This window comes from Eriocheir sinensis, chromosome 55 (assembly GCF_024679095.1).
Source record: "Eriocheir sinensis breed Jianghai 21 chromosome 55, ASM2467909v1, whole genome shotgun sequence".
In the NCBI taxonomy this organism is placed as follows: Eukaryota; Metazoa; Arthropoda; class Malacostraca; order Decapoda; family Varunidae; genus Eriocheir; species Eriocheir sinensis.
The window spans coordinates 4,189,428-4,205,083 of NC_066563.1; the positions used below are offsets into that span (position 1 = coordinate 4,189,428).

General features: G+C 43.5%; 1 protein-coding gene across 2 annotated transcripts in view; it reads right to left on the bottom strand.

The window, feature by feature from the left end:
- Nucleotides 1–13,730, bottom strand: part of LOC126983926 (uncharacterized) — a 48,188-nt gene extending 34,458 nt beyond the window's left edge. For both annotated transcript variants that reach the window (XM_050837152.1, XM_050837151.1), the window contains exons 1-4: nucleotides 13,579–13,730; nucleotides 8,983–9,156; nucleotides 7,965–8,103; nucleotides 1,957–2,081 (exon numbers count right to left, since the gene is read on the bottom strand). In XM_050837152.1, coding sequence (XP_050693109.1) covers nucleotides 1,957–2,081; nucleotides 7,965–8,103; nucleotides 8,983–9,156; nucleotides 13,579–13,672 — 532 coding nt within the window. In that variant the 5' untranslated portion in view covers nucleotides 13,673–13,730. The remainder of the gene's footprint in view (nucleotides 1–1,956; nucleotides 2,082–7,964; nucleotides 8,104–8,982; nucleotides 9,157–13,578) is intronic.
- Between the last annotated feature and the right edge of the window lie 1,926 nt (nucleotides 13,731–15,656).

Here is a 15,656-nt window from a genome sequence, read left to right on the forward strand (position 1 = left end):
CAGCGAAAGAAATGAGAGTTAAGATGGCGGTTAACTCTTGCATATGGGATTTGGACAGTATAGGGATGAGCTAGAGTAGAAAGTCGTGTGCAGCGGGGCCGCGGGAGGGGTGGTGGTGGTACGCAGTTAGCAAATTCAGGAGAGCAGTCAGCATGAAAATATCGAAAGAATTGTTGCATTACCAAAATACAACAACGAAAGGTATGAAAGAGTGAAGAAGCTGGTTAGCTCTTACATAAGGAATTTGGATAGTAATGGGATGAGCTAGAATAGAAAGTCGTGTGAAAGACCGCGGGAGGGGTGGAGGCACGCAGTTATCAAATTCAGAAGAGCAGTCAGCATGAAAACATCGATAGTAGATTGAAAGCAGCGTTGCCAAATTATCGTACTCATCGCATTGCATTGTCGTAGTTTCTGACCGATAACTATAGCAAAAAAAACACAAAAAGCATCAATAAATAACAGTTTTAACGCTAACTTTAATGTTCTATCGTTGTTTGTGTGGTTGCGGAAGTCTTCGGGCCTAAAAATGATAAATGGCATGTTCAGAGTACGACAATTTGGCAACGCTGATAGAAAGAGACGAAGGCGACGGAATTTAAAAGGTAGAGGAGTGTTAGTAAGAGAAGGATGGGAGCTGATGCATGAAAACGTCGATGGAATTACTGTACTACCATTCCTACAGCAACAAATAATACAATACGATACAACACCCTCCCTCCGCGCACAGATTAGTTGGCATATTAATTTTAGGACTGGACAGAGAGCGAAATTGGCTTTGATGCGCTCTCACATATTAATTTTATACAGACTTTCCACACACATTATAAAAATCACGAATATAACCCCAAAATGAATTAGCATAGTATATAACGTAGTGAAAAGAGAGAAAACTTGTAAAAGAAAGGGACTACTGTTTCAAATCGAGTTTTAGCTAAATTATCACGAATATAACCCCTCAAAAATGAATTAGCGTAGTACATAACGTAGTGAAAAGAGAGAAAACTTGTAAAAGAAAGGGACTACTATTTCAAATCGAGTTTTAGCTAAATTATCACGAGTATGACCCCTTAAAAATTAATTAGCGTGGTACATAACGTAGTGAAAAGAGAGAAAACTTGTAAAAGAAAAGGACAACTATTTCAAATCGAGTTTTAGCTAAATTATCACGAATATAACCCCTCAAAAATGAATTAGCGTAGTACATAACGTAGTGAAAAGAGAGAAAACTTGTAAAAGAAAGGGACAACTATTTCAAATCGAGTTTTAGCTAAATTATCACGAGTATGACCCCTTAAAAATGAATTAGCGTAGTACATAACGTAGTGAAAAGAGAGAAAACTTGTAAAAGAAAGGGACTACTGTTTCAAATCGAGTTTTAGCTAAATTATCACGAGTATGACCCCTTAAAAATTAATTAGCGTGGTACATAACGTAGTGAAAAGAGAGAAAACTTGTAAAAGAAAGGGACAACTATTTCAAATCGAGTTTTAGCTAAATTATCACGAGTATGACCCCTTAAAAATGGATTAGCGTGGTACGTAATGTGTGTAAAATCGACAGGATAGTTAGAAAAAAAGAAAACTGGTGAAAAGGAAAGAAAGGGATAGCTAATGAGTGTTTTTCTAGGTTCATGGTACAGAAGAAGGGTCAAACTACCACCAGGGTCATAAAACTACTGGATATACTCAAAATTCTCATGAAAGCCTTGTGAAATTAAGAATATGGGAATTAGAAAGAAAAAGAAACACAAATAACTGTTTTTTGAGGTTCGCAATGCAGAAGAATGGTCAAACTACTACCAGGGTCATAAAACTACCTCTGGAAATGCCCAAAACTCCTACGAAAGCCTTGCCAAATATGAGCTTGGGCGAAATGATGGAAGAGGGAGAGAAGTAGAGGGGGAGGATGATGAAGAGAGAGAGGGAGGTTTGAGAGGAGGAGGTGTTGTCTTACCCAGGCAAGGGGAGTGGTTGAACATGGAGTAGACGCGCGAGCACTTCCTGTCTCCGCCGTCAGGACAGATGCAACCGACGAGGGGCGTGTCCCGCATATCCCGCCACGCCTCCACGCACCGCGACCTGAACACGGGAGAGAGGGAAGGGCATTAAGGTAGATGATTAAAGAGCTTTTGAGGAGTGTGACATGAAAGAACATCAACGCCTCTACACACCACGACCTGAACAAGGGAGAGAGGGAAGGGCATTAAGGTAGATGATTAAAGAGCTTTTGAGGAGTGTGACATGAAAGAACATCAACGCCTCTACACACCACGACCTGAGGAAGGGAGAGAGGGAAGGGGATTAAGGTAGATGATTAAAGAGCTTTTGAGGAGTGTGACATGAAAGAACATCAACGCCTCTACACAACACGACCTGAACAAGGGAGAGAGGGAAGGGGATTAAGGTAGATGATTAAAGAGCTTTTGAGGAGTGTGACATGAAAGAACATCAACGCCTCTACACACCGCGACCTGAACACGGGAGAGAGGGAAGGGCATTAAGGTAGATGATTAAAGAGCTTTTGAGGAGTGTGACGTGAAAGAACATCAACGCCTCTACACACCGCGACCTGAACACGGGAGAGAGGGAAGGGCATTAAGGTAGATGATTAAAGAGCTTTTGAGGAGTGTGACGTGAAAGAACATCAACGCCTCTACACACCACGACCTGAACAAGGGAGAGAGGGAAGGGCATTAAGGTAGATGATTAAAGAGCTTTTGAGGAGTGTGACATGAAAGAACATCAACGCCTCTACACACCACGACCTGAGGAAGGGAGAGAGGGAAGGGCATTAAGGTAGATGATTAAAGAGCTTTTGAGGAGTGTGACATGAAAGAACATCAACGCCTCTACACAACACGACCTGAACAAGGGAGAAAGGGAAGGGGATTAAGGTAGATGATTAAAGAGCTTTTGAGGAGTGTGACGTGAACCAATCCTGGACACCTCTCCTCCCGAAATTGACCTCTCTTTCGGCCACCTCTTTGGATTCTTTTTAGGAGCAGCGAGTAGCGGGCTTTTTTTTATATTATTGTTTCCTTTTTTTGTGCCCTTGAGCTGTCTCCTTTGTTGTAAAAAAAAAAAATGTTTCTACACACCATGACCTGAGAGGGAAAGAACACAACAGAAAGAGATTAGAGTATATGGACGAATAATAAAAAGGAAGAAAAAATAACTAAAGTGAAAAATGAAGAAAATTTGTACTGGTTAAGAACTTGAAAGGCGACAAATATAAATGAATAGATGAATAAATACAAGTAAAATAAACAAAATATACAGAAATGTAAAAAAGAAACGGTCATCGCCCTTCACACAACGCGGCTTCGGAATAAAGCGAATCTAATCTGGAGTTTCGGTTTAACGTATAACGAATTCGTGGTGAGGCGTGTGGGCATGTGGGCGTGGGTGTGTACGTCAAATATGCATGTTCTTTTTTTCTTTTTTTTCTCTTCTCTCTCTCTCTCTCTCTCTCTCTCTCTCTCTCTCTCTCTCTCTCTCTCTCTCTCTCTCTCTCTCTCTCTCTCTCTCCGCTTTTATTTAACAAACAAGAGCGGTGAGAGAGAGAGAGAGAGGAATGAATGAATGAAGGAAGGAAGGAAGGGAGCAAGGGTCGAGCGCCTGATTCCGGGGCTCGAAGCGATATTTCCTGCGCTTATAAACCCGCCTTGATGCATGAAACCTGACGGCCAGGTGCGGCTTTTAATTAGTGGCAATGGCGCGCGAGGGCAGGTAAGGGCGGGCTATATATACAGGTGTAAGGCGGGGGGGCGGGGGGTGAAGGTTGAGGGTCAACGGGGAAGGTGGAGGGTCGAAGGTGGAAGTGTAAAGGTGGAAGGTGGAAGATCGAAGGGGGGGAAGGTCGAAGGTGAAGGGTCGAAGGTGGAAGGGGAAGGGGAAGAAGGAAGGGTAAGGGGGCTGTCTACTTATGCATAATAATTTGCTTCCTTCTTTTCTTGCCTGCTTACTGGGTGGGTGGCTTACTGGCTGACTGGCTGGCTGGCTGTTAGCCAGTCAGCCAGGGGAGGGGGAGGAAGTGGCTGAGTCGTTAGCGTGCGGGCGCCGCGTCTAGGAGGACGCGGGTTCGCGTCCCATCCGCCGCCACAAGGTGCATGGGATTTTTCAGTCACCGCCGAGTGGCCCAAGACTACCCACATGCTGTCCTGAGGACCACCCATCAACCCGGACTCTGAATTCTCTCTTTAAAAGAGAGGATCAGAGATGAGCTCCGGGGGGCAGCATGAGCCAGGCAAGATGGCACCACTATAAACACTTGCCTGCGCCACAACGGGCTGGGGTCCATCATCAAGGCCACTAAGAGAACCTACCCCAGCCATAGGCAGAGACATAAAAAAGTAGATGGCTGACAGACTTGGTGGGTAATTGAATGGCTAATTGGCTAAGTGGATGGCTGACCCACTGGCTAACTGGTTGGATGGCTGACTGGCTGATTGACTGACTGGCTGGCTTACTACGTAAACACTTGTCAGTCCATTCTGTCTGTTTATATCGGTATTTGTTTTTGTCTGTCTGTCTGTCTGTGACTCTTTCTTTTCTTTCTTTTTTCTTTCTTTCTTTTCTCTGTCTCATGCGGGAGGTGGGTCACACATCACCTGCACATCTGCCTTGCGGGTGTTCACACGCACACCTGAGACGCCTCATTAGCATGGCCAGGTGTGTGGCCTTGACGGAGAACACCTGCTCCTTAGACTCTATGTACCTGTCCTATTTCTTATACCTGTTTTTTTAAGATGCTGCCCGTAGCACCGGTAGGCTTTCTTGTGCGGCCTCTTGGACGGCCCAAGCCCGATAGTGGCTGCCGTGATGTATGACTTGCTTTGTCCATCCTGCCCCCCGGCGCTCCTCTTGAACGAAGTCGCTTAAGTTAGGGTTGATTGAAAATCTGGGCAGCAAGTGGGTAATCTTCCGCCACTCGCCGATGGTTGAAAAATCAGCGAATTTCGGTGGGACTCGAACCTAGGTCCACGGGCTCACCACGCCTGCAAGCTTGTGTGTTGTCTCTGGCCTCTGCCTTCTCATTTCCGACTCATCAATCTTGCAACTTGTAACTTCTACCTTCTAACTCCTTGTGTCACTCTTTACGTCCTGTTCTCGCTGTCTCTTAACATCTTTATTTTGTGTCTGTCTTCACTTACCTGTTTTATCTTCTTTTCCTTGCTTCTTTCGTTTTCTAGTTACTACCCTCAACCTTTCACCTGTCAATTTCATTTTCAATTCCACTTTCTCTTCATTCCTGTCTTTTAACTGTCCCAGATTACAACCCTCGCAAGTTTTTTAGACCAACCAATGTCGTGTCTTCTCCTACATCAACATTCCTTTGTGTATTGTCTTCGCCGCGAGGAATTCTTCATCTTCCCCATTCCGTGAACTATGTTCCGGCCGCCTCACGGAAGGCTGCTTTATTCACCCGGCTCACGAACCCTCTGATAGTACTACCTGCCCGCCTGCACGTGACGCCTCCAATCACGCGCGGCTCGTGATTTAAGTTACCTCTAGCATGGGAGTTTTTTTTTCCGTACCTGGTTGCGGTATAGTTGGTGAATATTAGAACAGTGTCTTTAAATCAAGCAGATGGATGTCCTAGTGTTCTCTATGTATGACTTGACCTCTTTCAAGAAGAGTGTATCCAGACACCTCTCTACCCGAAATTGGCCTCTCTTTTGGCCACTCTTTGCTTTTGTCTGTTGTGGGAGCGGAAAGTAACGGGCTTTATTCTACACTTTTTGATGCCCTTGAGTTGTCGCCTTTGTTTGTAAAAAAGAAATCTTGCACCGGAGCTCATCGTTGATCCTCTCTTTTGGGAAAAAATCTTGAGTCCGGGTTGGCAGGTGGTCTTGAGGACAGCATGTGGGCATTCTAGGCCACTCGGCGGTGACAGAAAAATTCCAGGTGGGCAGTACTCGATCCCGCCGGCACGCTAATTACTCAGCCACCGCCTCCTTCTCCTCTCCTTGCTCCTGTTGTCTTTTCATCCTTAATTTGCTGCCTTTTTCTTTGCACCTCCTGTCTTTTTTTCCTTGCTCTTCCTGTTTTCCTTTTCTAGCTCCTGTTTTCTTTTCCCTGTGGTTCTTTCCTCCAGCTGCCTCGCCTCTTACCTGTCTTGGCATCGTCGCATACAATCAACCTGTCATCATATCACCTGCGTCCCGCCCTTCACCTCTCCTGTCACACCTGGCTCGTGTTTTGTACAGTCATCCGCCTCACGGAGCTTTCCTTCATTTGCTCTGCCTCTTGCCTACGTTAGAAATACTACAGTCTGTTTGCCAAGTCTTTCATCTTTCCTGTCCCACCTGGCTCGTGAATTTGTACAGCAGCCTTGCCAAACAGAACCTTCCTTTCATTTGCTTTGCCTCTTGCCTGCTTTGAAAATACTACAGTCTGTTCAAACAAAGTGCTCCTCTGGTGCCTAGGCGGCGTTTGTCAGGCCTCTCCTAATGAGCTGAATTCGTATCGGGCTCTCGTGAGTAATGTAAACGGGGTCGGCCGTGTCCGTAGAGTTTTCCGCGTCACTTCCAAGCAAACGCCCCGCTCGCAATGCACTGTTTGGCTTGCAGGCGTGTGAAAATTGGTGGATATCTGCTGGAAACCTTGCTGATAAACCCTCTGTTGATGTTTGCTGGTGGTAAATGTGGCTGAAGATTTACTGAGACTTTTTTGTTGGTGAAGTAAAGTTAACATGTGTATACGAATAAACTTTGGCTTGCAGGCGTGTGAAAGTGAGTGGCTATCTGCTGGAAACATTGCTGATAAACCCCCTGTTGATGTTTGCTGGTGCTAAATGTGACTGAAGATTTACTGAGACTTCATGTTGGTGAGTAATTGTTGACGTGTGTATAAGAATAAGCAAACAACAAAAATATTAAAATCCACGAAGAAACAAACAAAACAAAGTCAGTAACGTAAAGACCACATCCCTCAAAGCTTCAAGATCACACTCACACCCTAACTCATTCTTCTCGCTGATGCATGGACCATTTTTTTTCCAGCTGGGTTTGCTATAAAGATGATGAATAATAGTACGTAAAAGTGTTTAAATCAATCAGACGGGCAGACTAGTATAATGTGCCTACCTAATGGATAACCTGGTATTCTCTCTGATGCAAAACTGTCTATCTTCCATAAGAGGTGAGATGAGGCAGATGATATTGAAGCACATGGAACTAGAGTACGTGAGGTTGACAGACAAACACGATGAGAGGCCTGACAAGCGTAACATAGGCGTCACAGCAACACTTTGTTTGAATAGACCACAACAGAGCACACCATAACAGCCTCATAACGAAGCCATATGATACCTTACCTGGATATCTCGCCTTCTGCCTGTTACATCCACGGTGGCTAACCTGCTTTGTGAGGTTACCTGGAACTTTATACAACTGTCCTCCTCTTCCTCCTTCTCCTCTTCTAGTTTCCTCTTCCACGAACTCCTTTTCCTCCTCCTCCTTCAACACTTATTTGACTTTTCTCTTCCCTTCCTCTTCTTGTCCGCTCTTTCTCATACCTCCTTTTCTCTTCTCTCCAGCTCTTCTCCATGCCTCTTTTTTCTCTCCTCTCTCTTTTTATCACATTTCTCTTCTTCTTTCTCTTCTTTTCGGCAATCATATCGCTCTTCTCACATTCCTCTCTCTATATATCTCTTTCTTATCTCTTCTTTTCCACTCTTTCATATATTTCCTTTTCTCTCCTCTCTCTTTCTCACTCTTTCACATATTCCTCTTGATCTCCTCCGCTCTTACATCATTCTTTCTTCCTTCACTCTCTCTTCCTAACCTACCAAACTCCCCGTAAGAAAACATTATCACCAACTAACCTAACCTAACCTAACCTAGCCTAGCCTAACCTAACCTAACCTAACCTAACCTAACCTAACCTAACCTAACCTAACCAGAAACTCCTACAAGTCACACCCTTACACTATCCTTAAGGGGGTCATGTTGCACTCACTTCTTCCGGCAGTGGCCCTCGCGGGACTTGCACGCCTCCCTGAAGCGGTCGAGGCGGGAGCTGCACCCCGGGTATTCGCGGCAGATCTCGGCGGCGCGTCCACACGCCGGGATGTGAGGGAGTGGAACCGCGTCCTCGTCTGAAGACACGTGGAGAAAGGGGAAGGTAAGGTAAGGTAAGCGAAGTAGAACTGAGGATTGTCGTGGTGGTGATGGTGTTGGTGGTGGTGATGGTGATGGTGGTGAAGGTGGTGTTGAAATATGAAGTGATGAAGGGATAGACAGAGTAAAACAACGAAAGAGGGTGAGAAAAAGAAACGAAAGGAGAGAGAAGGAAATGAAAGGAAAGGAATCGGAAGGAAATAAAAATTGATAGAGGCATAGACCAAGAAAGAGAGAGGGTGATAAAAAGAAAGAAAGAGGAGAAAAGGATAAGGTATAGAATGTGTGTGAACGAAGAAAGAGAAAGAATAGGAAAGAAAGATAAAGAGAGGAGACAGAGGTAGGTAGGTAGATAAATACAGACAGATAGATAGATAGATAGACAGATAGATAGATAGACAGATAGATAGTCCGGTTTGTATGTTAATAGGATTTCTGTATGTGTGAATATCTGCCAGTGTGTGTATATATTCAACACTCTCTCTCTCTCTCTCTCTCTCTCTCTCTCTCTCTCTCTCTCTCTCTCTCTTAAAACATTCATATTTCTCTCTCTGTCGATTCATAGTCTCACATAATCTTTCTCACACGCACGCACACACACACACACACACACACACACACACACACACACACAGCTGCTGCTTCTCATCCCCCTCCTTCTCTCTCTCTCTCTCTCTCTCTCTCTCTCTCTCTCTCTCTCTCTCTCTCACATCTCCCCTTTATCTCTCTCATTCTTCTCACACCATCATTGACTTTCTTTCCTCCTTACTTTCTTTCTTTCATTTTACCTTTACTCTCTCTCCCTTCCTCTTTCCACCCTCTCTCTCTCTATCTATCTATCTATCTTTCTCACTTACCTTTCCTGGAGAAGAAGAGGCAGGGGTGGTCGAAGAGGAGGTCCCTGAAGTCGTTGCACTGCGGGGCGAGTCTAGGCTCCTGGCGACACATACAGTTAGGCGAGAACCAGGGGAACAGGGCGAGGGTCCGGAGTGCCGCCTCACACCGCGTCACCGTCACCGTCGAGCACGCCACTGGGGACGAGGGCGAGGAGAAAATTGAGGTGGGATATAGAACTGTAGAGGGAAGGAGGAGGCGTAAGAGGAAAGTTATGAGAAAGAAGATCAGATAGAAAAAGGAACAGAAATAAAGAAGAAGAAGCAGTTATGGGAGAGGAGAAAATGATCAAGGAAATGGTAAGGTAGAGAAATAAATAAAAAGAAGAGGAGATTGAGGTGGGATGGACAAGTGTATTGGGAAGGAGGAGGCGTGGGAGTAAAGTTATGAGAAAGAAGATCAGATAGAAAAAGGAACAGAAATAAAGAAGAAGAAGCAGCTATGGGAGAGGAGAAAATGATCAAGGGAATGGTTAGGGAGAAAAATAAATAAAAACATCGGCAAAGAATTTAACAGCAATGCGAAAAAGGTACAGAAAAGGTGATAGACGGGATATGGACAGTTGTAAAGGCGGAAACGTTGGAGGAAATAAGTTACGAGAAAGAAGATAAAAAAGAGGAGAAACACAAATAAAGGAAAGGAAAAAATGCCACTAGGAAGAAAGGCGAAGAGAAGGAAATTGAGGTGAGGTGGAAACAGGCGAAGAAAAAGTGATAGAGGTGGACAAGAGAGGTGGAGACGTTGGAGGAGAAAAGATACGGTAAAAAAAGATGAGAAACACAAATAAAGAAGAAAAATATGCCACTGGGAAGGAAGGCGAAGAAAGGTGATGAAGGTGAAGTGAGAAAGGTAACTAGGTTGGTAAATGAAGGTAAAAGAATAAGAAGAAAGTTAGTTATGAGAGAGGTGAGAAAGAATGGTTGCAACAGAAAGGAAAGGTAAGAAAGCGGAACACCAGTAAATAAGGAGAATAAGAACAAGATAGCGCAAAGGAAACAGGTGAAGAACAGGTGATAAACGTGAGGTGAGAAGGGTAACATTAACACAGGTAGGAGAAGTAGATGAAAGCAAGTTATGAGAGAAAAACAGTTATGTAGAGAACAGAAAAAAGAGAAAATTAAAGGAAAGAAGAACAAACCACAGCAATGATGATAGAGGTGAGGAAAGACAGGTAACACAGGTAGATAATTAGGAAAGTTGGTTACGGGAGAGGGAAAGAAGATGGAAAGGAAAAATAAATAATGAAAGGAACTATAAGGAAAATGGGAACATGGAAGGAAAATAATCAAGAAAGAAAGGAAAGAAGGAAGAAAGGCAGAAAGAAAGAAAAGAAGGAAGGGTAAGTGGAGGAACGTGTGGCAAAGAGAGAAAGAGAAAAAGGTGTAAGAAAAAAAAGAGAAAGAAAAATAGGAAGAAAGGATGAAACGAAGAAAGTGTGGGAAGAAAATAGGAAGCGATAAAGAGATGGAAAGAAAAAGAAAGTGAAAAAGGTAAAAGACAATAAAAAGAAAAATAGGAGAAAAGGAATAAAACGAAGAAAGTGAGAGAACGAAAAAGGAAATGAGAAAAAAATAGAAAAAAAAGAAAAAAGTAAAAAAAAAGGAGTGGGAAAGAAACAGGAGGTGATAAGAGGGAGACGAAAGATGAAGAAGGAGAAAAAAAAACGAAGGAAATGAGAGAACGAAAAAAGGAAGAGAGAAAAAAATAGAAAAAAGTAAAAAAAAAGAAGAAAAAAAAATGGAAAAAAAGGAAGAATGGGAAGGAAACAGGTGATAAAAGGGAGACGAAAGATGAAGGAGGAGAAGGAAGAGGGGGAGAAGGAGTAATTGTAGGAGTAAGGAGAACATAAAAGAGTCAGTAAAGAAGGACGTAAAACAGTAATAGATGATAAAGGAAAGGTTAGGACAGGTATAGGAGATTGAGGCGACATTGCACAGGTTAATGAAGGGCGAGATTGACCAGGTAAAACATGATAAAGAGGGGAATAAGAAGAAACTCACGATAAAAGAGGAACAAGAAGAAAAAGGTAAAAAATCAAAACCTGGAATAAATTAGGAAAAAAAGAAAAAAAAATAAGATAAAAGAAAGGTTAGGACAGGTATAAGAGCATTGCACAGGTTAATGAGGGGCGAGATTGACCAGGTAAGACATGATAAAGAGAGGAATAAGAAGAAACTCATGATAAAAAGAGGAATAAGAAGAAAAAGGAAAACATCGAAACCTGGAAAAAAACACTAGGAAAAAAAAAGGAAAGGTTAGGACAGGTATAGAAACTTGAGGCGACATTGTACAGGTTAATGAAGGGCGAGATTGACCAGGTAAAACATGATAAAGAAAGGAATAAGGAGAAACTCATGATAAAAGAGGAATAAGGAGAAAAAAGGAAAAAAGTCGAAACCTGGAATAAATTATGAAAAAAAGGGAAAATGGAAGGAAATACAAATGGAAAAGGAAAAAAAGGAAAATAAATAGACATAGAAGATACAACGTGATAAAAAGAAGAATAAGAAGAAAAAAAGAGAAAAAGAACATGAGATAAATTAGTGAAGGATTGAACAAGATAAAAATGGAAGGAAATACAAATGGGAAAATAGAAAGAAAGAAAAGGGAAATAAATAGAGCAATAAATTTTAGGATGAAAGGAAATTTAAGAGAGAGAGAGAGAGAGAGAGAGAGAGAGAGAGAGAGAGAGAGAGAGAGAGAGAGAGAGAGAGAGAGAGAGAGAGAGAGAGAGAGAGAGAGAGAGAGAGAGAGAGAGAGAGAGAGAGAGAGAGAGAGGTCATAGGTCAAATAATAATACGGCGGGAGGTCAGGCGAGGTCACACACACACACACACACACACACACACACACACACACACACACACAGTCACTAGAATCTTCATATTTATGTCATCAAAAAGCTGAGAGTCAGTCACGCGAGGATTAAAACGAAGGGAAGAGAAGGATTAGAAGCAGGAAGAGAAGGAGGAGAAGGAGGAGGAGGAGGAGGAGGAGGAGGAGGAGGAGGAGGAGGAGGAAGAAGAGGAAGAGGAGGGAGGATACAGAGACATCAAAGTTGACCTAATCTTGATCCAGTAGATTTATTGGCGTTTGACGAGGTAAAGGAAGGAAGGAAGGAAGGAAGGAAGGAAGGAAGGAAAGGAAGGAAGGAAGGAAGGATGGAAGGAAGGAAGGAAGGAAGGAAGGAAATAAGAAAGGGGAGAATGAATGAAGGAGGGAAGGAACGAAAGAAAGGCAACAATTAATAAAGGAAGGAAGGAGGGAAATAAAGAAGAAAGTAGAAGAAATAAAGGAGAATGAGATAAAGAAAGTCGAAAGAGGAGAGAGAGAGAGAGAGAGAGAGAGAGAGAGAGAGAGAGAGAGAGAGAGAGAGAGAGAGAGAGAGAGAGAGAGAGAGAGAGAGAGAGAGAGAGAGAGAGAGAGAGAGAGAGAGAGAGAGAGAGAGAGAGAGAGAGAGAGAGAGAGAGAGAGAGAGAGAGAGAGAGAGAGAGAGAGAGAGAGAGAGAGAGAGAGAGAGAGAGAGAGAGAGAGAGAATAAAGGAGAGAGAAGAGGGAGTGAGTCGGTCAGAGAATATCAAAAGAGGAGCAGAATTATTAAGCAGAGCGGCACAGGTAACAGCGAGGCAGCAGGACGCAGGTATGAAAGGGAAACTGTAACAAACTCAGGTGTGTGGGCGCCGGAGCAACACACGAACACACGACACAGCACTCGTGAGGGGTCAAAGCCAACACAAACTGACCCGTCTGGTGGAGCTCTGGAGAAGATTGACAGAGGATCACTTCAGGGGATTTATTTATTCATTCCGGGGTTTATTTATTTATTTATTTTTACAAGGGAGACAGCTAAAGGGCAACAGAGCAAAATAGTTACCAGAAAGTCAGCCAGGCTTTGCTCCAACATAACGAGACAGAGTAAAAGGTCAAAAGAGAGGTCAGTTTCGGGAGAAGAGGTGTCTTGACACTATTCTCTTGAAAGAGGTCGGCATAGGCAGAAGGAAATACAGACAAAGGAAGGCTGTTCCAGAGTTTATCAGCGGAAGGGATAAAAGAATGATGATGCTGGTTAACTCTTGCTTAGAGGAGTTGGACAGTATAAGGATGAGCTAGAGTAGAAGTCGAGGGCAGCGGGGCCGCGGGAGGGGGGGAGGCATACAGTTAGCAAGTTCAGAAGAGCAGTCGGCATGAAAATATCGGTAGAAGATAGAAAGAGATGCAACACTCCTGCGGAATTTAATAGATAGGAGACTGTCAGTAAGAGAAGGGGAGTTGATGGGACGAAGAGCCTTAGACTCCATTCTGTCCAAGAGAGATGTGTTTGTGGAGCCCCCATACATGTGATATACATACTCCAAATGAGGGCGGACAAGGCCCCTGTATATGGACATCATCTGTGCGGGGGAAAACAACTGTCGGAGACGATACACAACGCCCAACCTCGAGGAAGCTGATTTAGTAAGAGGTTGTACTAATATTTCCGTGGGTAGTGTTATAAGCCCAGGAATAGATTGACAAAGAAGTAGGAATAGCTCAAAGGTTCGTAGGACTCTCATACTGACCTAGCTCGGGGCCGCAGAGGACTGGGATGACCTTGAGCAGCGCGGAGCAGTTGGCGTCCTTGTCGCAGAGTTCCTTCGCCATGAGGCAGTTCATCGACTCCTGCTCCTCCGGCGGCACCACCAGCCCTCCTGAAGGCGAAAACACATGAGGGTTAAAGAGGATTGAACAATGTTTTAAATGGGTTGAATACTGCTTAAAAAGAGTTCAGTAATGCTTAAAAGAGGTTGAATACTGAGTGGAAATGGTAGTCTACATAAAGGAAACGATAGGAAAGGAATGGGAAGGAGAGGAAAGGAAGGAAAGGGAAAGGAAGGGAAGGAATGGGAAGAAAACGAAAGGAAAGGAAAGGCAAATTAAGGAAAGGGAAGGGAAGGAAAGGGAAGAGCAGGAAAGGAAAGAATAGGACAGGAAAAAAAGGAAAGGAAAGGAAAGGAAAGGAAAGAGAAGAGAAAAGGAAAGGGTAAATAGATATAGACAGACAGATAGATAGGCAGAAAGATAGATATAGATAGATAGATATTCACTGACCACACAGAAAATACAACACATACTTCGGTAAAACAAAGAAAAAGGAAAAAGTTCAGGAAGGAAACGTATAAGAAAAACCTCATTAAATAGATCACAGGAGCTTAAGAGAATTAATTACAGAGTGAAAATCAAGTAAGAGAACAAGAAAAAAATAAATAACACAAAGAAAAAAAATCAACATTGTCACATTAAAAAAGAAAATTGGAGCTTAGTAACGACGTGTGTGTGTGTGTGTGTGTGTGTGTGTGTGTGTGTGTGTGTGTGTGTGTGTGTGTGTGTGTGTGTGTGTGTGTGTGTGTGTGTGTGTGTGTGTGTGTGTGTGTGTGTGTGTGTGTGTGTGTGTGTGTGTGTGTGTGTGATGTGTGATGTGTGTGTGTGTGTGTGTGTGTGTGTGTGTGTATGTGTGAGTGTGTGTGTGTGTGTGTAATCAGTCAGTCAGTTAGTTAAGCAGAGATATGTATGTGCGTGAGTGTGTGTGTGTGTGTGTGTGTGTGCGTGTGTGTGTGTGTACGTAAACAGAGTGTGGGTCATCATAATTAGGGCAAAAACGACCATTACGTAGCGTTTTTCGCCTTTCCCACGGCTCCTTTTAATCGTCCCTTTGTCTCTTGTCGGGAACATTGTCTTCTTGAAACGAGTCGAGGATTGCACAGGAAAGAAAGGAAGAGAAGGAGTGGAATAGGAAGAGAAGGAGAGGGAAATGAAGGGAAGGGAAGGGAAGGGAAGAGTAGGAGAGGAAAGGGAAGGGAAGGGAAGGGAAGGAAAAGGAAGGAAAGGAAAGGAAAGGGAAGGGAAGGGAAGGGAAGCAATGGGAAGGGAAGAAAAGTAGAGGAAAGGGAAAGGAAGGAAAAAGAATGGAAAGGAAGGAGGGAGAAGGAGAGAAGAGGAAAGGAGAGGAAGGGAAGGTAAAGGAAGGGAAGAGAACAGCAGGGAAAGGAATAGGAGGTATGGGAGATGAAGGAAAAGGGAAGGAAAGGGAATGGAAAGAAAAGGAAAGGAGAGGAAAGGGAAGGAAAAATGAGTAAAGGAAAAAGAAGAAAAAAAGAAAAGAAAAGAAAGCGAGAAAAAGAAGAAAAAGTAAAGGAAAGAGATGGAAAGGAAGGAGAAGGATTGAGAAGGACACGGAAGAGAGGAGATAAAAGGAAAGGGAAGGAAATAATAAATAAAAGAAAGAAAAGAGAAAAAAGAGTGGAGGAAGAAGGAGGAAGAAAAATAGAGAGATAATTTCCCGCTAAAATAGAAACACGAAGGCCAGAAATAGCAGAGGAAATGTGATTTTTGTGGCCTCTCTCTCTCTCTCGTTTCTTGGAAGACGAAGCAGAGAGGAAGGGAGGAAAAGGAGAAGAGGAGGAGGAAGAAAAGAAGGAAGGGAAAAAGAGAAGAGGAGGAAACAAGGAAGAGGAGGAGGGAGAGAAAAGGAGAGAGAGGAAAAGAAGGAATAAAAGAGAAAGGAATGAGAGGACGGGAAGGGAATGCAATGGAAGAAGGGAAGAGAGGGAAGGGGAGGACAGAGAGAGAGAGAGAGAGAGAGAGAGAGAGAGAGAGAGAG